This window comes from Electrona antarctica (genome assembly GCF_951216825.1).
Source record: "Electrona antarctica genome assembly, chromosome: 6".
Taxonomy (NCBI): Eukaryota; Metazoa; Chordata; class Actinopteri; order Myctophiformes; family Myctophidae; genus Electrona; species Electrona antarctica.
Window position 1 is genome coordinate 35,766,245 of NC_136811.1, and position 22,297 is coordinate 35,788,541.

The 22,297-nt window shown below is 40.5% G+C and overlaps 1 protein-coding gene and 1 long non-coding RNA gene across 3 annotated transcripts; one reads left to right on the forward strand and one right to left on the reverse strand.

Annotated features, from left to right (window-relative positions):
- Window positions 1–1,833: 1,833 nt before the first annotated feature.
- Window positions 1,834–11,531, reverse strand: meox2a (mesenchyme homeobox 2a). Its single transcript, XM_079504457.1, has 3 exons — window positions 10,499–11,531; window positions 5,443–5,612; window positions 1,834–3,445 (listed from the first exon to the last, which is right to left on the reverse strand). The coding sequence occupies exons 1-3, from the start codon at window positions 11,061–11,063 to the stop codon at window positions 3,227–3,229; spliced, it is 954 nt and encodes a 317-aa protein (XP_079360583.1). The 5' UTR covers window positions 11,064–11,531; the 3' UTR covers window positions 1,834–3,226.
- A 1,555-nt stretch (window positions 11,532–13,086) lies between these two features.
- Window positions 13,087–20,355, forward strand: LOC306925516. Of its 2 annotated transcripts, XR_013790259.1 has the most exons (4): window positions 13,093–13,508; window positions 17,493–17,615; window positions 17,646–17,800; window positions 18,304–20,355. It is a non-coding gene; the product is annotated as an uncharacterized lncRNA (long non-coding RNA). The 2 variants fall into 2 exon arrangements; XR_013790258.1 differs by having other exon boundaries at window positions 13,087–13,508; window positions 17,493–17,800.
- The last annotated feature ends 1,942 nt before the right edge of the window (window positions 20,356–22,297 follow it).

Sequence of the window (22,297 nt, forward strand, 5' to 3'; positions counted from 1 at the left end):
TAACTCAATAAACTTCACCTGCTAGTGAAAGCCACCACTCTAGGAGGGGGGAGGGGTGAGTGTGGACTAAACTGTTCTGGCCTTTTTAACAGCAACACTCCAATCATACATCCTGTATCGATGGAGAAAACAAAGGGAAGTAAAAAAAAAAAAAAGGAATAATAATACATCTGTTGATGAAAGATTACTGTCTGTGTCTGTGAAGAGCAATATTTCTCACTGCTTGCATATAAATAGGCTCATAGCTACACTCAAAACATTGTTTGAATACCGGTATTTGCTCAAACCTGCACTCTCTTGGGAATAGCCTTAAGGGTGAGTTCAAGACAGGTATGCTATGTACATACATGTAATTAACCTGTGAGGAACAAGCGCATTCTTCCCATGTTAAATCTACCCACTGCAGATAGGGGAAACGAGTCAGGACACAGGTAGACTATAGCCACAGTCAGGACAGGTCACCTCTGATGAATTGAATATAGGACCACAATGGAAACAAGCCATAGACTTTAGGTTTTAAAACCTCTTAGCAGACCTGGTATTGAACTGTACTTCCCTGTGCTTTTTTCCCCTGCAAACTGTTAAAGTATCCCATCAATCAAACCTCATGGCTATACCCATTACCCTGTTTAGTGAATGAGCTGATTGCTTTTAGATGCATTGCTGAGAGAATACTACAAGAAAACAATAAACATTGTAGCTATAAAAAAAAAAACAAGACAAAACATTGTTATAGCCTAAACAATTGCAGGAACAGGTTTTATTTTTTCACCTGTACTTAGGTTGTCTTAAATCAGCCTATATGCACCTCAGCTTGAATTCACCCTGCTTGTACAATGTGTAAACCAGCCAAACAGGTTTGTTTTGACTGAGGTATACTCTGTGTGTCTATAGGCAACCTATACCGTTCCCAGCGGATCCCAGTCGCCAAGCGACTGGGATCCGCTGGGAAAGGCCCGCTCGCGTCTCAGGGTCAAGCAGCCTATATGTAGTGTTGATGAATCAGGATTCAGGATCTCTCAATAACGCCTATAGTCAGGGGATATTAAGAATTTTCTTCACCAATGTGTTTGTAAAGGTGTCTACTGTCTACTAACATATCCCACATTGGTTTCTATTCAACCACCCTAGGGGAAATTTTGACAGCTGCTGAAAGTTGGGGTACCATCAACAACCAAAATGTTCTAAATTTCATTATGCTTTAAGTAGCACATTTTGCCTTATATTGGTTGTTGATGGTACCCCAACTTTCAGCAGCTGTCAAAACTTCCCCTAGGGTGGTTGAATAGAAACTAATGTGGGATATATTCCCAGATTTGACATTATTCTGATAATATTCCCTGACTATTACCCTTAAAGGTATAGTTCACAATATTTTAACTTAAGTTGTATGAAATACTTGCCATTAATATAGTGGTTGAAACTGTAGTAATTGATTGCCCGAGTCCGGTGGTGGGAGTTCTGCTCTGGTTTTGGTGAATATTAAGTAGTTCCGGTCATTGTGTGGGGGGCACTGGGGCCACACATTAAAAGTAAATGAATCTATAAAACTAGCGTCATTTGTATTGTTGACCTATTTCTAAAATATTAGCTCAACTTTCGTTCAACTTTGACTCCTCTATCCCATGGAACTATTTTGGGTATAGTGATATGGACATAAAAACATAGTTCCCTGTGATAGAGGGGTAAGAAATTAACAAATGTTGCACTATATGGTAGAAATAGGTCAATAATACAAATTACGTTAGTTTTGTGAATTAATTTACTTTTAATGCGTGGCCCCCTGTGCCCCCAACAAGGGGGTAACCAAGTATAACCACGTATTTCATACAGCTTAAGTTAAAAAATTCTGAACTATCCCTTTAAATCCAAAAACATTTATAGCTTTAGAGTACTATGGGAATATATAGGCTAGTATTTTGTTGTAGCCTTCTAATTCCCAAATATTTAGGTCAAAACATTCTAGTATTGTAATGCTAGTAATGCTAGTATTCATACTAGCAATTCACAAGAACTTCATCAGACATCAATGTCAGATGAAGGTATGATTGAAATATTGTAAATAACTGAATTTCATATTGGAGGATTATTTCTCAGCATAGGCCAAAATGCGGAGAGCCTACAGTATATAGGCCAACCTTTTTGTAGGAAAAAGAATCACATTGTAAAGCACCTTCTCTGCTAATTAGAATGCACACTCACAATGTGGTGAGAGACGTGATCAAACCATGAAATTATTTTCAACTGGATTTTGTAATAGAATATGATCCATTGCAATTTGCAGGTTCTCTTGTGGATGTGGAGACTTGGCAGAATGTCCTGACTCTGCCTGAAGGGAGGCGAATTTAGCATGCATCCCCTTCGACAGCTTTCTACACTCTCTGTAATGAATAATTCATTTCAGCCTCAGTTCACGTTATGTGGACACATTACCATGGATTCATATGGACAGATACAGTAGATGGGGTGGGGTTACATGGAGAAGTTATGCAATCATCAGGAATTAAATGTACCGCAGGGTCACTTTTAATAGATCTACAAATTATTTTCATAAATGATAACTCAAGGTGTGTTTATAAAATATAATCTTCAGGCAGAAAAGTGTTAACTAAAGAACCGCAATTGTTTATTGTTCAAGTGAGTTGAATAGTTTTCATATAGAAGTTATTGTTAAGGTAAGACAATACTGAGGATTATTTACAGAATATATTAGGTACTGTAGACTTTCCTGGCACTTGATTTGATCAGTAACTCAATTACATGGTAATTTACATTACATACAGCTGATGTTTAACAGTGCAAATCAACCTGCTGCTGCATCCTTCTCAAAGACACACAACATGGAATGTTCAAAATGTTTTGACCAAATTTGAATTGTATCAAAAATGATATATTCAATAAATGTATGTAAAATAGAATTACAGTCTAACATTCATGTTTCTGTCATTTGTAAAATAACCCTTTATTGCTATTTTCCACTTTGCAGTGTTTACGTTTCAACATTCTACTTTGTTCATGAAATTGACTTTTTGCCTGCCCATGTTCTGGACTTTATTACATCAAGTAACACACATCATCCCTTTGTACATTTGTACATTTGTACATTTATTTAGCATCGCTGTACTCTTAATGACGATGGCAAATCAGCAAACAGCAATCCTTTTAAGGACGTTCCTGAGGCAGAGGCAAGGCCTACTTTGTGAAGGTGTGGCCAGTTGTCCGTGCATTATAAGTGAGCATGCTCAGAACTCTGGTCGCTGTCATGACTGTCCTCATTGGCTAAGGAGTCTGTGGAGTGGTGAAGGGCAGACATGCCAGAGAACTCGGAAGGCAGCAATGTTCCCTTTTTCACATTCACCAGTTCCTTCTCTCGTGCTACTGCCCCCTGCTGGCCTCCTTTCACTCGCTTCCACTTCATCCTCCTGTTTTGAAACCACACCTTGACCTAGGGGGTCAAATGGACATAAATGAAGTGGTCAAACACAGGTCTGAATGGGAAAGTAGACACAATGGCTTTTCACATCTTTCGATATTTGGACAACCCAAGTAACCCAAATATTGAGTAAACAGATACACTTGATAGCTAGCTAGCTACTGTAAATGTTTGGCAGCTATTTCTACAGCAGCAATTATGTGTTGATGTGATGTTCCACCTGCTGTTTGGCATCTACCTCTTTTTTCCTGACTTGACAACTTAAACCGTATTTACGTCTCTCAGATTGATGATTAAGCTGTTGCTTAAAACGGTTTACACGTAGTGAGGCCGTGCTTCCCTGAGTGTTGACACTGCGCTTAAGGGAGGGGGCTCGCGCCCCTCATGTCGTGTGGGGTTTATTTTTGGGGAATGTCATTCCGAGGGGCCCCACAGGTCACATGGTCAGGAAGTCAGTTGGCAGCACAAACGTTTGTCTTAAACATCAGCAACGTGCGCCATGCTGGATATCACCTCATCTTTATGACATGGTGGTGGGGGCTTTTTTAAGGGTTGGAGGACAGAGGGGGACTTGAGCAACGGCACGATTCCAATCCACGGCCACTGGTAAAGCCCTTATCCAGAAAGATAACCTATGGCCCTCAAAGTCTTGGTGACAGGTGCAAAAGACACTTGCATAAGCTCTCTTGTGTCTAAACTTAACCTTTGACCACCTCCAGTCCTGACTCCTGACACATGTGGCTCCTAATGCATTACAGTATATAGTACTGTAGGAGACTTCCGTTGTGGAGATATATCACTGTCATTTTTCACTTGCTTGTTGAGCAATGAAGTCCAAAACATGACCACCCAGGTTCCCAAATATCACTACTCCAAGTAGACTAACCTTAAAACATATCCGCAAGCATTGCCTTTTCACTCCCATGTATTCAGGGAGTATACAGCAAAATCCAGTTAACACACTGGATTTCACTGTGTAAAAGCATTGAAGGAGATTTCACAGCATTATGTCTACTTATGCTATCAGCAGGAATATTAATACTTCAAACAAAATAAAACACTTGTAAATGTATGTTGGTTTTATGCACAAAGTTTGAGGCAAATTGTACAGTTAAAATTCCTGTGAGTAATCATTACAGTGACTGAATTTGAGACGAAGAATAAAATAGTGGTCTATTTGAGTTCCGTAAGTTGAGACTTGTATTAGAGTCTGAAGGTTCATCTAGGTTCATTAGCTAATTCGATCTGTTTGGTTCTTCATAACATCTACTTAACTTGTTGCGTAAGTGTTACTTCTTTTGATTTCAGTGTGAAATGAGATACTCAGATTGCATGGGACTTATAGGGCCTTGACAAACATAATTCAACCTCTGAGCTAAAACAAATTAGAAGTCTAAACTCTCCCAGGGGAAAACAGTTATTGAGTTACTGAAGTAAGAACTGAAATCCAATGCTAATGTTACTCTTTAACTCGTCTTTTCTTTATATTGAATCCATACAGGATCTCGATCTCACTACAATCTATCACGGGCAAAGGGTCAACTAAGTATGACTTGCGAAACCAAAAAGGTGTCAGGACAACGCACTGCAGGGTGTTTCCTTCCCGCATAATTTGTCTCGTATTATTTGTACTGCATGCCTTTGCCTGCTTGTACAACAGTCTTCCCACATTCAGACTAATGTCTAAAGGCAGGACTAGAGAGGAGAGGAAGTGACTTGCTAGACAGCATTTCCTTCAACCCCTCTCTCTGACTTCACCGTGGCCTGCCAGAAAAATAGGGGGAATAGACAGGAACAACTGGAATATAATAGTCCCTTGCTCCCTTCACTCAGACTGGTGCATAATACTGTAGCACATGCACCAAAGTAACAAAAACAGTAGCAGGCTGAACAGCCTCTTCTTCGCCTTGAGGCCCCCTCTGTTTTCATAACATGGCATTAATGTGCTAATAGGGGCCTGATGATGTGTGAACCCAATGGAAAAGCAGTTACAATGGTTAGGAACATACCTGTCGCTCGGTAAGGTCGAGGTTGACAGCTATCTCGTAGCGCCTTAACCTGGTCAGGTAATTGTGGTGGGCAAACTCTGCCTCCAGCTCTCGGATCTGCTCCTTGGTGAAGGCCGTCCTCTCCTTCCTGGGCTTGCTCACATCTGATTTGTAATTCCCATCCTGGGACTCTGAAATCAAACACCACACATTTATTTTTCCAGTCAGGGGAGATTTATAAGCAAGGGAAATAATGATTAAATGAGTGTAGTGTGGCAGGTGCAAGTCAAGTGGAGGACAGGAAAACATCAGGTAAGAGAAACAATGGAAAGCTCCAATCAGACTTTATTGTTCAGGCGTATGTTACGCGGCTGGAAGGACCCATAGGCGGCTGCACATGTGTCTGACTCTGGCAGCTGCACTCTCACAATAGGCTGGCTCATAGATTTTCCAACATGGAGTTAATTTGTCTTAGTCTTAATGGAATCTGCTGCTACCCCCAAACATTTTAATATGGAACAAAACAGCTCTGCAGGATGTGTAAAATATGTTCTATGGTCCTCCGTTTATTTACTTCAGCATTTATAAGCGTCTCCTTATTATGGCTAACAAGCTGCCAACTCACACAATTCGCAGTTTTCTTTCTCTTGGATCGATTTTATTTTAGGTATTGAAAACAGCAACACAAGTGACAGCACTGCAACCCTCTATTCAATAATTGATAACAATTAGAAAATTGCAGGCAAATGTCTCTAAAACATTATGGGTCAATAAAGTCAATAAAACTCATAAATAGCATGCTGTAGGAAAGGATAGATTGCTAAGAAAAGCATACAACTTTAAATTACATAACATAGGTCATTTGTACTGCACTGTATTCTTAAGCAAAATATATATATACTGTATAAGTAGGCTACACATAAGAAAATGTATTTCTATATTACATTTAATATATATATATATATGAATGTAATATAAAAATAAGAACACATCATTCTCACTTCCGAAAAATACATTTTGTTTTTGTTTTTCCACGGTCTTTCCCAAGAAAACACGTATTGTTAATTTGGTTTCCAAAACGTTCCTATTGTGAGCAGGCCTTGTGGTTTCTCTGTTGGACATGCTTCAGTTACACATTGTATTTGAAGGCAGTCGTGATTGCATGCTAATTCATCTGCGGCCATGTTCTGTAGTGTGTGTTAATCCACCAGGCCTGTTTAAGGCCAAACTGTAAATAGGCCTTGGGTTCAGAGCCAATTTCACAAGCTGTGTCAGACCCAGTCACGTCACAAGAAACTTGATTATTTTCTTTATGTAAAATCTCTCATTATAAATGTATATGTCTACTTTGTTTAGTGAAAAATCCTTATTTATTTTTGGATTGAGAGTCTTCTGTTGCAGCATATACATACATACAGCAAACACACGCACGCACGCACGCACGCACGCACGCATGCATTCTTTTCTTGCAGTGGGGAAAAAAATTATGTAGTGGCTATAAAACATCGGGTAAATTTAAACTGCTCAACAGAGGGTAAATTTAAACTGTTAGTAGTTAGAATGAAGGATGAATGATGCAGCGATGCCTAAGCTACTGCAGGAATCCCCAAAAAGAGAACCCTTGAAATGAAGCGGCTTATTGCTTGACCCACAGTCAGTGTCCAGCTTCCCCTTGACCTCACACCATCTTCCCTGTAATTTTAGCAGAGCGGTCCAAATGGCATTCTGGCCCGGAGCTGGGCTGATTGAAACAGGCACTCAGATGTATTTACTCTCTCTCTGGTAAACACAGACATTGTGTAAGAAGAATAAAAGAATAACACAGCCAGCTGCTTGTGACCAGCCGCCCCAGAGTTTAAAACGAGTGGCAGGCTTTTACGACGCAGCCACTACACCACAGCAATTAGGTCTCCTCTGTAACTTTCATCTCTCCACTAAAAAGGATGAATAATAGGAGAAAAAACATGCACTCAGACAGGGTATTTAATTTAGGGTTCCCAAATGAACAGAGCTTGGCTTAGCTCAGCTTTAAGCTTACTGTATAGAAGATATAGAAGAGTTGGGCAATTTTCCTATTTTTTATTCATGCATTGAAGTAAAAAAAGAAAAGAAAAATGAGTGAAAAAACAAAATTGCTTTTAGAAAGTCTGAATACTGAATGACTCATCCATTTCTGCTCACTCCTTTTTATTGCTGTCCAAAAGAAGTGTCTGCCTCAACAAAAGAAGACTTCAAGCTTATTTTTATTGTTCCACACAGAATATTCTTGTAACTTATAAAGAATGGCCACTCCCTTAAAGAGCTGCTTGCAGCTCAGTAAAGAGGACCTGTACACCCATGATGTCTTCAGATGGCCTACTGAAATTTAACAAGTTCCACAGAAACAAAACACCCAAATGCCAAAGGTGGCCAACCCCATTTAGCAATAACAACAATATTAAGCCATGCAGCTTAAATCCAAAAGTGGGATCCTACTTATTTGACTAAAATGGGTTATTGTTTTGATATGTAACTTTAAGTTTCACCTGGCTTTCAGTTTCCGAGCCAGATGGTGAAACCAAATCGTGGCCTATCTTATTGAACTAGCAGGGGTATGATATTTAGACAGCTGATTGTGCTAGAAAGCTAAATAGTCTCAATAATCAGCATGATTGGTGTTCGCATTAAGAGAAAGCATGGCACATATGAGCATGCAATAACTATTGTTATTAGTGAAATGGGGTTTGGGGGCCAGGGGTTACATTCCAAACGACTTGACAAAGGGGAAAAGGAAATAGAGGTTGGTGTGTTGAATTTGTTAATCAAATGGACTACAGCAATGTGATGCGTCTTGACAGGAGGCTTAGCAAAACTATACTAGAAGTAGAATTAGAAATGAAGGCACTCAAGTGCAGGAAAAGCTCTGTCAAGTAATATCATTAAGGCCATTAATTTAAGATATATACTTATGAACCATGTGCCTTGACTCAATAGCCTACCTAGCAACCACAAAAATACTGTAAAAGTAGCTGAAATGTGGAAAATGCTGTCTACACTACACACTACCTGCGAAACCCAAAATGTGGTGTTCCAACTGAAATTATTCTACAAAATAAAAAAGAATGTACCCAGAATCATCATACACTCTATCACTCAAGAATGAATCTCTGAAATGTTATTTACGTGTCCCTGGGGTCCTGTAAAGTCACGTCTGAGTGACCAGACTATGAAAGAGCATACTATGGAGATGTCTGTGATGTGGCTATGTGCATCCTGAATGAATACTAATCGTATAAGGAAATATCAGTCAGTGGTAAAGTGCTGTGTAGACACAGCCAAGACCAGGTGACGTACAGTATACAGCGAGGCTTTTAAAAAGAGCTCAGGTTCAATCCCCCTAGCGAGGGCCTACATTCTGCAAACAGACGGACAGTACGGCAGGCACACTTTCCAGAAAACCGATCACTCATTTTCGTATCGTGTTGCCATGCAAAATCTCCCGCGCCCCCAACCATAGCAGATTGTCATGCCGTGATTGATTATTGTGGTGAATGTGGTTTTTAAATGTTGCACTGATTATCAGGAAGTTGTGTTGGAATGCAGATTTTCCTTACAAAGGGTATTTAATATATAAAGATTTGTCATTTGATCTAGTTGAATTGACGATGGATAGAATTAGAATATTATTTTCAGAAATACAATTTTAGTTAATGTTTATTAAAGTGTATATCTGAATAATTGTAACTGTATGAAACGGTGTCATATAATCCCATGAGGGATGGGCCACGAGGTGGCATGACACTTAAATAAAATAATTAATTCATTATATTTACAGTGTAGTAGGTAGTGTACAGTACAGGAAATTTCATTTTGTTTTTATAACCCTTAGGAAATGGGTCAAGACACCTGTAGCCAGCACACTACTTGATTTATAAAATACATGCGGTAATAGCATAACAATACTATACATTATAATATACTGTATAGTATATATAATATACAGTATATGCTATAATATACATTATAATATCCTGTATAGTAGCCTACATTACATATGAAATGGCCAGGTGCACTACCACTACTAAAAACAGACGACTAAAGTAACATGCAAGAAAGACATTAAAATGAATGGATTATGGACAATGTAATGTAAATGTAAATGTAACTGATTATGTTGAAATGAACTTCATCAGTACACTGATCAATTTGATCTCAATGAATAAGCACTCTTGATTATGTGTTAAACTTTGCATAATTTTATTTTCCGAGGGGTTTATTTGAACAGAGCATATAATGATTTATTGAGAATGCATGAGTGAGACAAATCCTTAAATAAATCACTGCGCATAGCATGAAAAGCCCCAAATCTTTCTGGGTGTTTAATGTCACACTAGGCGCCGGTGTAGTCTTTTACAATCCGTGACATTAATTCTTTACAGTGTGCCTCATTTTCTGCTCTCTGAAATGTGTAGAAATGAACCAGATGTGATTTTTAAACAAAACATACCAGTGCCTGCCACAGAGCTGTAGCATAGCGTTTTGCTCCAGGGTATAGTGAACCAAGTGCAACTGCTTCTGTTCATGTCAACCAACACGTACAAACTGCTTTTAAGGCAATATTCTGCCATGTTGTCCTGTCAAAGCAGTGTGAACCTCCACTGTGTTTGGTATGTGTCGCTGAAAGATTTAAACTTTAAAGCAATATATGAATAAAGTAATGTCTCTCTTGTGATCTGCTCAGGATCCCTTAAAAAGTGGATGTTGTTGCGATAACGTTTATATAAGGATAATACAACACGGGTTATAACAGAAATATGTTGCCAAAGATTAATTTGGTTCCCGGTTTCACTCAGAATATAACATTATGAATCTGAAGAACTTCATGAACTTCTATTGACATATTCTTAACAACATTATGAACGTCTATTGATGTAGTCTAAATTGAATTAATTTTGTTGTTCGTAAAATGTTATAGGCTACTTAAAAGTACAACCAGTCTTTCTTATTTGACCGCATCTAGCCCCGTCACATAGTTTTGCGCGCAACTAAAAATAAAATAGTCACTCAGTCGCTCTCTTATGTTTTTGTCCTTACTTACCTGAGCTGTCACTCTTCCTCTTGCCATTCCTTTTCTCCGCCTCGACTGGCGACAGCGTCTGTCTGCCAAAGTCTACAGGAATACAAGAGGCCCCCGTGGGGGTGCTGCCACCCCCCAGGCTGGGGGTACTGGCACACATGCTGGGCCCACCTGGGGGACCTAGGTCTGGGGTTGTGGGACCACCGTCCTGGGCGGAGTGAGAGTGAGCATGAGTGTGAGGGTGGCACAGGTTGTGGCGGGAGCCTGTGCTGCCAGGCGAGGGCATCTGCGGAATGTGCCAGTGGGCCTGGTGCTGAGGCGGATGAAGATGCTGCTGGGAGGGCAGGTGGCCGCGATGATGGGGGTGATGGTGCTGTCCAGAGAACAGGCCATCATCGGCGGGGTAGCCAGAGAGGATACAAGGCGACGGAGAGGATGTGGCGGGGGAGGAGGAAACGGCCAAGTCAGGGTAGGAGACGTGGTCCGAGCGTCCGTGCAGAGTCAGGGGAGACTGGGTGAAAGCCGGGTGCAAGGCCTGTGCTGGGGCATGGGGGCTGCGCAGGCAACCGAAGAGTGTGTGATCCATCACATGCAAACACAAGGCACTCCAGGAAAAGTGAAAAGGGAAGGTCAACAGGCTAAAGTTATAAATCAATCAGAATTTTAAAAAATAAAAAAAATGATTAAAAATGCAAATGAAAGCACATAGATATCCACAATGCTTGTCTCTTTCCTCAACTAGTTAGTGCAAAAACCTTTCCTCTTTGTACAAAAATAATAAAAAAATAAATTGAGATTGGAAGCACACAAAAAAATTAAGTGTGTGTTGAAAGGTGGGTCCTATGGTAATCCGGAGCATGCGGCCAGTTGCCAGGCTGCACAGGATAAACAGTGAGCCCTGGGTAAGCTGCGCTGGGAGAGCCTCTCGGATGTCAGGAAGAGTAGGGGACTGGAGCTCGAGGCTGGGAGAAGAAGGTAGTTCCTACGAACTGCAGAACGAAGGGGAGCCGGTCGGGGGAAAGTTATAAATAGGGTGTAATGTGAGAGGGAGGCTGGGTCACAGACTGCATACGCGCCACTGACCACATACATATGATCGCCCTCCAAAAAGCACAGCACAATAAATCTGCACTATTAAAATGGCTGAGCCTCAGGAAAGACGGCAATTTATTTTGGACTTGGATCTGACCTCCGGTGGCCTTCTTTCCACCCCCCCCCCCCCCCCCCCCCCTAAGAAAACAGGCCCTAAATGGTTCACGGGGTCTGGGATGTGAGCAGGCATGAGATAGGGGGCTAGGTGTCATGGGTTAACTCTGGGATGTCACCCTACTTTTGTTGATGTTGACCCCTCTCTGTAATGTTTGTGTTGTGGCGGTTTCCTAGCACATTTGCTGCTTCCACCCACTTCTAATGGCTCCCTCTTCTTACCACTCCCCTTCAAGTGGAAACCTGTCAGCCTGCATCCTGTGCATTGAAGAGCACTTTCTCTTCACCACCTTAATATACAGTACGTTATTTTTGTCATACCAAATTAATGACTTCAAAATGTTAACTGGGACAAAGAAAACGACACAAATATTCGTAACTTATTATTTTATTAATTATTTATGGAACTTCATTCAGCTGTTTAAATAACGCATCCTGGAAGGGCATTGCAAAGTATGACATTCTATTTAAAAATATATTTCTCATTTGACATTGTATTGAGACCTTTTGACAATGCTGTTCACAAACAATCACAAGCATGAACAAATCACAAACTCAAAATAAGCCAAAATCCATATTTAATTAATATCTCCATACTCAGTCCTCAATAACTTTGTATACATTTATAAACAACTCAGGGTGACTCACCGCAACTGTGAGTAATCAGATTTGAATAAAAAATGTGAACAGGTCAGGAGAACTATTTAAAATTCTGTCCTCTCTTAATTGACATACATACTGTGTAAATAATTGTGTGTGTGTGTGTGTGTGTGTGTGTGTGTGTGTGTGTGTGTGTGTGTGTGTGTGTGTGTGTGTGTGTGTGTGTGTGTGTGTGTGTGTGTGTGTGTGTGTGTGTGTGTGTGTGTGTGTGTGTGTGTGTGTGCGTGTGTGTGATTTAGGTATTACACAAGGTCAATCACACATTCAGTGTCAGTGGCCTCCAGTATGTGTCAATTGATGACAAAGATTCAAGTCTAGATGCTCTAATTTCCAACACACACACACACACACACACACACACACACACACACACACACACACACACACACACACACACACACACACACACACACACACACACACACACACACACACACACACACACAGTATAGACCTTGTATTATGTATTTATTTATTATGGAATAAGACAATTATCAAAGTTCAAAGAATACTCAAATCAAGTCAATGTTATTTAAATACACCCAAATCAATCAAAAGTTATCTCATGACACTTTAGATGTAGAGCAGGTAAGAGCAAGCATTTGAAAACGGCGTCAACAAAACCTCCCATGTAACCCAACCCAGTACTGTGTATAATCAATGCAATATAATATTGAAGCTTTATTATGTTTGTTACATGAACAAAAAAAAGAAAATTAAAATGAAAAGCGTCAGTGTTCATTTATCAATTTGCAATTCTGAGAGTGTACAGTACACAAATGTCCATTGGTTACATTTGCACACTGTCCGAGTTAATTTAACAGAATAATAATATAAAATGAATACAAAAATAAATGATTTTATTAATAAATAAAAACATATTTTAAATCAACTTTTCTGTTGTTTGTATCAGACTTTTCCCACGACGTGTGCTGCAGATGAATGGGTCACAGCTCCACACAGCAGTGGATTTGACTCCAGCTACGCAGACAGGCTGTGCCACATACACGGCCTGACTGAGAAAGGAAATTAATTCCTCTTTGAGAGAAAATGACTTTAGCAGATAGCACAGCCGAGGCAGGCTCTAACTGTGGTGCTATCACTCTCCCAGTCATACCCTCGGAAGGGAGTGGAGGGAGGCAGCACCCGGCTAAAGGCTCCTTAGGTAAGTGAGTGTCAGACGCTGCTGTTTATGTTACAAATTAAGGCTATTAGCAGGTTAGTGAAAACTGCATTGGCTCCGGCCTTGACTTGGTATTAATGCACATGTGGTTCCAATATCCTGGCATGATTCTCTCAGCTGTGATGCCCTGTGGCGAGGGCGTCTCAGTGAATCCTTCTCTTTGCCCCTTGTGCACTGTTGCCGTAAGGCTATGAGGCAATATCTACCAGTGAGTGACTGAGTGACTGAGTGAGTCTGTGTGTGTGTGTGCGTGTGTGTGTGTGTGTGTGCGTGCGTGCGTGCGTGCGTGCGTGCGTGCGTGTGTGCGTCTGTGCGTGCGTGCGTGCGTGCGTGCGTGCGTGCGTGCGTGCGTGCGTGCGTGCAAAAAGGGATAGAAGGAGATAGAAGAGGCAAGAGAAGATGGTTTGGGAGTGAGTGAAACTTTTGTCCCCTGATTTGGAACCGAGCGATGGGAACAGAGGCTGCAGGGTCAGGGTATGGATTCATACGTTGATGTGATGTGGGTGTGGTGATCCATGACCGGACCCCGTGAGGTCAGGACAGCTTGTTCCTCCAGAATAGACAGATAGCGGTGCTCTTGATACCTGCTGCTAAACCTGTGGCTGTCAGTCAGACATGTCGGCCCGGGGAGGGAGATGATGGGGAGGCCTGCGGGCGTATCACGCGGATCGACTGTGGCAGAAGTACCTTTAGCTCAGAGAGTGCACAAAATGTGGAGAGTGCACAAACGGGGTCTGTTTGGGTACATTTGTGCACTCTCTGAGTTACAAATGGATAAATGAACACTGAGGATTTTACCACTGTGCACTGTGAAAATCAAGGGTGATGATTTCACTCTGTCCATTTATAAACACTCAGAGTTAAATTAACACTCCGGAATTTGCTGTGCACTACTTGAACTGCATTTACAGTGGTCATGTAGTGTGAGTTTCATGTCCTACTGGGGCCTCAAAATGTCAAAATGCAGCTTGTTGGGTGGCAGTGATTTACTCTTCTCTCCGTCCCTGAATAAATGTATACTTATTGCAGAAGTGTCCTTTGTGCAATAGACATACAGTATTAAAGCCAATGTGAATTAGCTATATTTTAATGGCTCTAAATCCAGTTTAATAATCTATGTCCTATTAAAGGAAGTAAAGGTAATTTAAGGATAAATTTGTAATTTGCTGTACTTAATTAAAATGTCTCTAATATTTGTAACAGTATACCTATAAACTTCACACTATGTTTTTACTTAACATTGTATTGTTGGACATTTGTGAGCACATTATATAATAGCATAATTTTCATTAAGTATCATCCTAAATGATTAAAACAAAGGTTAAAACAGTTGAAAAATACATTTGAAAGGTGAAAGATAATATTTCAAATCAGAGTGGCCTCAGCACTGGAATATGTCACAGGGTTTCTCAGCACCCCCCTAAACACAAAATGACAGTAAAAAATGAAATACTTATAAGCTGTGGTATTAAACGTGTTTGACATACTTATAGTGAAGTAGAGATGACAACAATAACAGTTCTAAAAGCAGAACTGACTGACTATCAGAATTTAATGATCCCCAGGCTAAAGTATGAAAAAGTATTCAAACATTTTAATACGTTAAAGTCCATACTGCCCGCCTCTTTTTGCAAGAATTTTATTGCCTCAAAAATGTTATATGTTTTACTCAAAACCCCTTGATGTAACCCTCTAGTCTATAATATAATTTGGATATTTAAAAAGACTCAATGTGTGTATGATCGTCATTAAACTTTTATATGATTTTATTCCTCAGCTAATATGGAAAGGTTTTAGAGTACATTACATGTTGTGCACCTCTAAAAATATAAAGCATGTCATCAAAAAGGCATTTATTTCCATGTTTTAGAACGGTAATTCAACTCTTGTTAAATCACTTTTGAATGATAATATTCAAAATAGGCATCCTAGGATAAAATTGGAAATTTGAGAAATGGATATTAAACACAGATATTATCTGTTAAATAACATTTCTTTGTTTAATACAATTGATAATGATTGTCTGTAAATCTCTTTTGGAAATAAATCATTCAGGAAATGAGTTATGCTGTTAATTCTTGAAATGATTGTACAGCTGCAAAAGTAATTCATTTTTCATTTGGTGTAGCTTATAAATAAAATACAGTTTGACAACCATTAAAATGATAGTTACTTTTGACTAGATTATTACACATTCACAGACAATTTATACAGTACACTTGCCTGGTGGTGTCCCGGTGCAAAGTTATATATTGAAATGAGATAAGATGAGCATGTGCTGACAGCATGCACGTCAGGCTCTGGTAGAGAGGCACTCATCACTGCTTTTTACACTTCTAACTTCTGCTACAGATTCATAACAGTTGTCAGACCAAAACTGTCTATACAGACGTTAGTGGGATGTTGAAGATATGAATGATGTAGTCTTAGTAAATGTAGTCTCAGCTGCGTTTTCCTGTTGTTAGGCCAAATTACTGTACATAAGAACACTACTGTAAAAACATAAAGGCAGTTAAAAATATCGAATATATGTAATGTTTATTGGTTAATTTAGTTTGAAAGAGAATACATGAACCACTTGTTACATTAAATGAAGTGGAAAATTATATACATTTATTTAATATAAAAAATGTATGAGAAAACGTCTGGCTTGCTTTCATAGTTCGTGTTGACATAGCAGCATAATGTAAAAAAAACAAAACAATTTATATAGGCTACATCATTGTATATCCATCTATGTCTTTGGTTTTGTTTTAGAAATCCGATTCAGGGGCATTAATATTTCCTGCTTTGAATTATAACATTTAAAAGAAAAATGTCTAACTTTTGATCCAATGACTTGCAGTATACATTCATAATGTAATGCAAGTCACTGAGAAAACGGTACCGGTTCAGCTCTTAGGTGGCCATTTCTGTCGCTTTAATGGCCAAAGACAGCCAGAGTGAGATCATCATCTATAATGGGGGTGGTTGGGGCTGCCTTGTGGATAGCGTGATGGTTCCCCTCTGCCTTTAGCTTGGAGGCACTGGAGCCTGGGTAGACGTGTGTGATATTGTACAGGACCTAGCACCAAGGCAGACCACACCTCAAACAGCCCAGGGTCCCCCACTAAAACCTTCATTTAATTCTGGACCTGGTGCAACCACCAAAACCAAAAGGCCCCGGCTCCAGCCAGCCATGCACATTACCCAATAGTGCTAAGCCCGTTTCCTCCCAGACTAAATTTGTAAATGCCCTCCTCCATTTTACCCCCCTCACACACTTTGCTGCCTTCAAGGGTCTCATGTGTGAATGGATGCCAGGCGTTGAGCGGCTCCAGACTCCTGCACTCCCCAATCTGTGAATGGGACCATTAGTGCTTTTATTTTTTCGATTGCCTCAGCACCCCACCCCAGCCCCCCAACCCATGCTATGCCTCCTGTTTCACAATGCAATTTGTTTCAAACGCCCACAAGTCAGGGTTTCGTCCAACAGCGTTGGAAGAACTCTGACCATATTGCATCACTTCAGCATCTCTCTGATGGTCCTGCCTAAACATGCTGTTTCAATAAGCCTAATAATTCTAAAGAGTGAAGTCAACCTTTTATGATTTAACGGCTTCCTTCTCTCTTTAGGTTCCTGGGGGTTTTCTGGATGATTCCCAGAGGGTTGATTCCCTATAGTTGCTGTGTGTCGAACCAGCCTATTTTCTCAGATAGGCACTCATGACTAACGTTAAGTCAGTGGGTTGGAGCTGGTGAAGCTCATTAACACTCAATTCAGACTCTGCAACATTGGTTTGATCTTGAGCAACGGTCATGCTGTAGCGCCATAGCTGTTCAATGACAACATAACACTTGTTTTGGAAGTTACCTTTTATAGTCACTGCCTGGACTTGGGTTTTTTATCTGTTGCTGAGCTCACAACTAAATCCGGCTTTTGTGTTGTTTTTCTGTAACTGTCTTTTGTTTGACACTTGACTGCAGGAGCTTCTTGAAAAAGTGACCTGCAGCTGCAATCACACTGGGACTAATACAACTCTAAAAACATATCCATGGATGCATGAACTTTTCCCAAGCTGCAAATGACACCGTGGCCCAAGCAGTCAGGTCTCAGGACACCGTGGCCCAAGCAGTCAGGTCTCAGGGCAGCCTGTTCTACTGAGACTGGATTCTTTGCTGTCGCTTGTCAGTGAAGCTTTCTCTACTCTACGCCATGAGCCAAGGCCCCAAGGCTGCATCTCCCCTCCTCTCACAGGTCAATGAAGTATGCAGGAGAACGCTGACCTCTGCTGGTGGGTGTTGAAAGGGGGTATGGGTATGGTATACAAGTACATGATATACAACTATAGCAATACCGGTTTTGATCCCCCACTGACCCAGCTATGGCTGATGTTGTACAAGATTGACCTCTGAGGTATGGCGGGTCATTATAGTCTGCTGTCTCATTCAAACATTCAGGAGATGAATGGGAGACTTAATACGTTATGTATTAATTTGATGTACATTTAACTGTATGATTAAACGTGTCATAACTGATACTTTAAGAGAATCATATCATATTCAGGATCAGATAGATCAGAGTAAAAATAATACCATGACAGATTTTTATTCATATTTTATTTCATTGTTTGAAGAGTTTGTTGAAATTCTAATATAAGTCCTCTGATATTTATCCCTCTACAAATAGTTGCATCTCAGAACAGCTCCAGAGTCAAAGTTTATTGCTGCGTGGTGTCAGTCAGATTTAGCTCTTGCCCAATAGAAACCCATTGACCTCTGCATATTTTTCACTCAGCAAGGTCACTGGCTGGGCCTCCGGGGAGCTGTTGTGCGCTCGGTCTACTCTCACGCTGGGAAGAGGAGTTCCCAAGCATTTCCCCTAACATGGTCCAGAACAATCCCGTGTCTCCGTCAGGAGAAGACCCGTATCTGGCTTCAGCTGAAGCGTCCAGAGCATGGACATGACGCATGGCCAGAACAATAGGAGGATACAAAAGGCACGCTGTACTGGGTGCAAGAAATCCCCCTTTTATGAGGACGGGGTTAGGATGGGTTGTTATGAACGATGAACTAAACCTGTGTCGATTTCCTGTGTTTTCATGTCTTGGTGGCACCAAAAAGAGAGCTGCTGTGTTGTGCAGGACTGATTGATAATGGATGAGTCGTTCAGTATGCAACTAAATGAAATACAAAACATTACCATCTTTATTATTTCTTTTTCATGGATGGCTGAAATATGATGTGTGAGGGAAGCTCGAGACTTCTGCTACATCACATTGACATCTGTTGAAATCATATTTGCCTTTAAAGGGGACCCTATGCTGTCCTGTATGTAGTAGTAGTAGTCATGGTGACAGTGTGGTGTGTGCAGGATGTAGGGTTTGGTCCAAGACCGGCGGAATGGAAGAGGAGGTGGGGGCTTGGATGGGACGGACAGCATTCAGTTCCAGGGCTTTCCGAAACCTCCCAGGGGCTTCGTTAAAGCAGAAGAAGAGGCGGAGGAGGTGGGACTTCCTGCTGGAAGGCTACAATCCACCCATGACCCCATAGAAACAGCAGCACACAGGAACAGACAATGCAGTGATGTAAATGTAAATTATGAAGATACATATTAAAGCCTGATTTATACTTTGTCATATCATATGACATTGTTGCGTGTCAAAAAAATAGCAGAGATTTACCAGCCCACAATTGCTTTGCTCACAATAGTGAACTTCTAGATCTGCTATTTTCGGCTCTTCAACATTTTTGTTCTCACTTCTTGCGAAAGATCAGAGTAGGTTATATATAATACCATAGGGTATACCGTACAGTATGTATCTCTGAAGGTTACCAGATGACTCAATATTCCTTCCAAGTGCTGGGAGGAGGCAAGGAGCATATCACTTTAACTTCTCAAAGATTATCTCAGGAGTATAGGGCAGCCGACCTACAGTAACAAGTTCATGCTGCAGCTTAGAAGCAAAAGTGATGTAACAAATTGCAAATGTGCAAAATATAACAAGATGTGACTACTGGGGAAAGAAACACAACACCAAGACACGATTTATGGATTTAAGAGTAAAGATACAAAGAATAACGAGGTGTGAGTGAAGGTTTGGAAAGGCCAGTGATGTGACAGTTACTTTAGCACCGTTAGTCATTCAGCAGGAAACAATAGGGAGGTTTTCAGTGTGGGGGAGACAGAACAAGCCCACTCAGGAAACAATGCGGTAGACTGCCACTTGGATCTAAAAAACGTTTCTCACAAGACAAAATATTGCATCTTCACACTGACAAAATGCTCATACAGGACTAGTTTGAATTATAGATCTGTATTTTTGGAGATGTCCATTTAGAAGAAAATATCCTACTTTTGGATCTTGTTGATCTCTGATGCACAAATGATCACCGTTCATAGAAGGCCATAATTAATGACATTCAAAAGTTCTAATAAGTCGATATTGGTATAAGATTCCGAAAATCAGGCCACGTATAAAACAAGTAGGCTATAAATGCAGGTTTTATTCTAATCTTGTCAGTTGGAATATGAATTTTAAGATTAAGTTATGAGAAGTTTGGTAATAATAACCATTTACAAACAAGGCAATTAGGTTAAACAATATAACTGAAACTTTTATGACCCCAATCGACGAGACCTTTCATGTGGCTGTATTTCTTTTTTGATGTGAACCTCCTTATTTATCATTTTTTATTTTGCAGCGTGTATAACATTTCCTGGTACTGTTTGGTGTGGACCACATTGAAAATAATCATCTTTTGATGTTTTAATGTGTTTTGTTTTTATTGTGAATGTATGCAAAATACAATCCAACTAAACTGCTGAACAAATAAACACTGGACTCTGTTTAAAGTTGTATTTTGCACACTCTGTGAATACAAATCAGAACTCTTTATACTGAAACCCCCTGTGGTAACTCTTGTTTTTTCAACGTCCATCAGACAAAGCATTTATTATGCCGACTCTCCTGACCTGTAACATATTTCACTAACATGGAACCACTTTCAATTAGAGGAGAAAGCACACAAACAATTAAGCGCAAACCACCCCATTGCTCATTCTGACTCACAGCAGTGGCGGTACTGATGCTCATCATGATGCCATTTTCCTCTCTCTCTTCGATAAATAAACCTCATCAGAATCAGAATCATCTCATGTGCCAAGTACAATAAATGCTTAGGAATGTCTTGGTGGCATAGGTGTATACTACAGTCAAGACCTGATAACTTAGTGATACAGGAAATATACAAGTAGAACAGGCCCTCACACTGCAATCTAGGGCTTGTGCAAGATATGTACAGGAGACTATACGTGTCAATCTACACACATATATAGACATATATTAATTTGACATTCAATGGCCTCATGTAAGATTGGAGATATTTCTCACGACTGGTGTAAATACTACAGTGCCTTTTCTGCCAAGCAGTGATCAGGCAGAGCAGACATCTCCATTTTCATTCTTAATGAAGTGTACAGTATTAGACAACTTTGCCATGTTTACCTTACACCTGATTGACCTTTCATTGGAGGCTGATTACAATGTGATAATTACACACACACACACACACACACACACACACACACACACACACACACACACACACACACACACACACACACACACACACACACACACACAGAGCATGAAACAGAACACATATTTGAAGGCAAGAAAACACATACAAATACATGGACATGCACACTGGCATAAATACACAGATTCACAGTCTCAGTCTCACACCCACACAAACACTAACACATACATTCCTCTTATCCAGCTTGCATGTGGTGTGTTTACATGCCGCGGTCTGGCATGAGGTAGTCAAAGTGATCAGAAATTGGACTAACAAATGCCTGAGCCAAGCCGGAGAGTAAATAGGTAATAAATCTGTACCACATTAGTGGGACGTTTCACTGTAAACACATTTTAAAATCGAGTATTTGTGGCGTCTTGTGCTGATGGTAAGATGGCTGACATTCCTGGGGCTCTCCACAAGAAAGAGCTGTCGGAGAAACAGAGCTGTGAGTTTATGGGTTTGGTCCTTTTTTCCCTCTTTTTTTACAATGCTCGCCAGAGCATCTGGCGGCTTTAATCACAACGAATCCCAATTAGTCGAACAAGGAGAAATGGTAAAGAGACAAGAGGGAAGGCCTGCCTCAGAGTTACATGTCACCCAGAGGAGACAGAGCAAGGTAGCCCTTCACCTGCGCTTTTTTCCCCGTTTCATCTGCTTTCATTTGCCAGTAAAATTATTTCTGTTCATTTACTATGTTGAACAGTTGGTTTCTACAATATGGCAAGACATTTTCACAATAATATTCATCATCATGTGTATATTATATAGTTCTGTGTGTTTGAACATTTGCGTTCCCAGTGGGCACAAAAGGTCACACCTAAAAACACCCACTGATCGTTTTACTGGTCAACATCAGGTTCACTCTGTAGAGATGGAAAGAAGTTGGGATTTCTCATGGGGGTCTGAAATTGATCTCTAGCCCTTGTAAAAGTTGCACACTTAACAGGACGCATGCAAGGTGAAATTGATCGTAGCATGAAGTGTGTGAAATATATGCACAGCTCTTGGCCACCTGGAGGTCTGTGTGCGTGTGTGTGTCCGCCAGTATTTCTGTGTCCGTGCGTGTGTCCGTTCGTGTGTGTGTGCAAATGTGTTCAACAGCAGACACCAAACTGCTAAGAGACAGATCCCTTGTGTGTGGTGTGGGGTGATAAGTGCAATAACTCCTACGCGTCAAATTAGTAGTGCTTTTTTAATGAGGCCTCCCA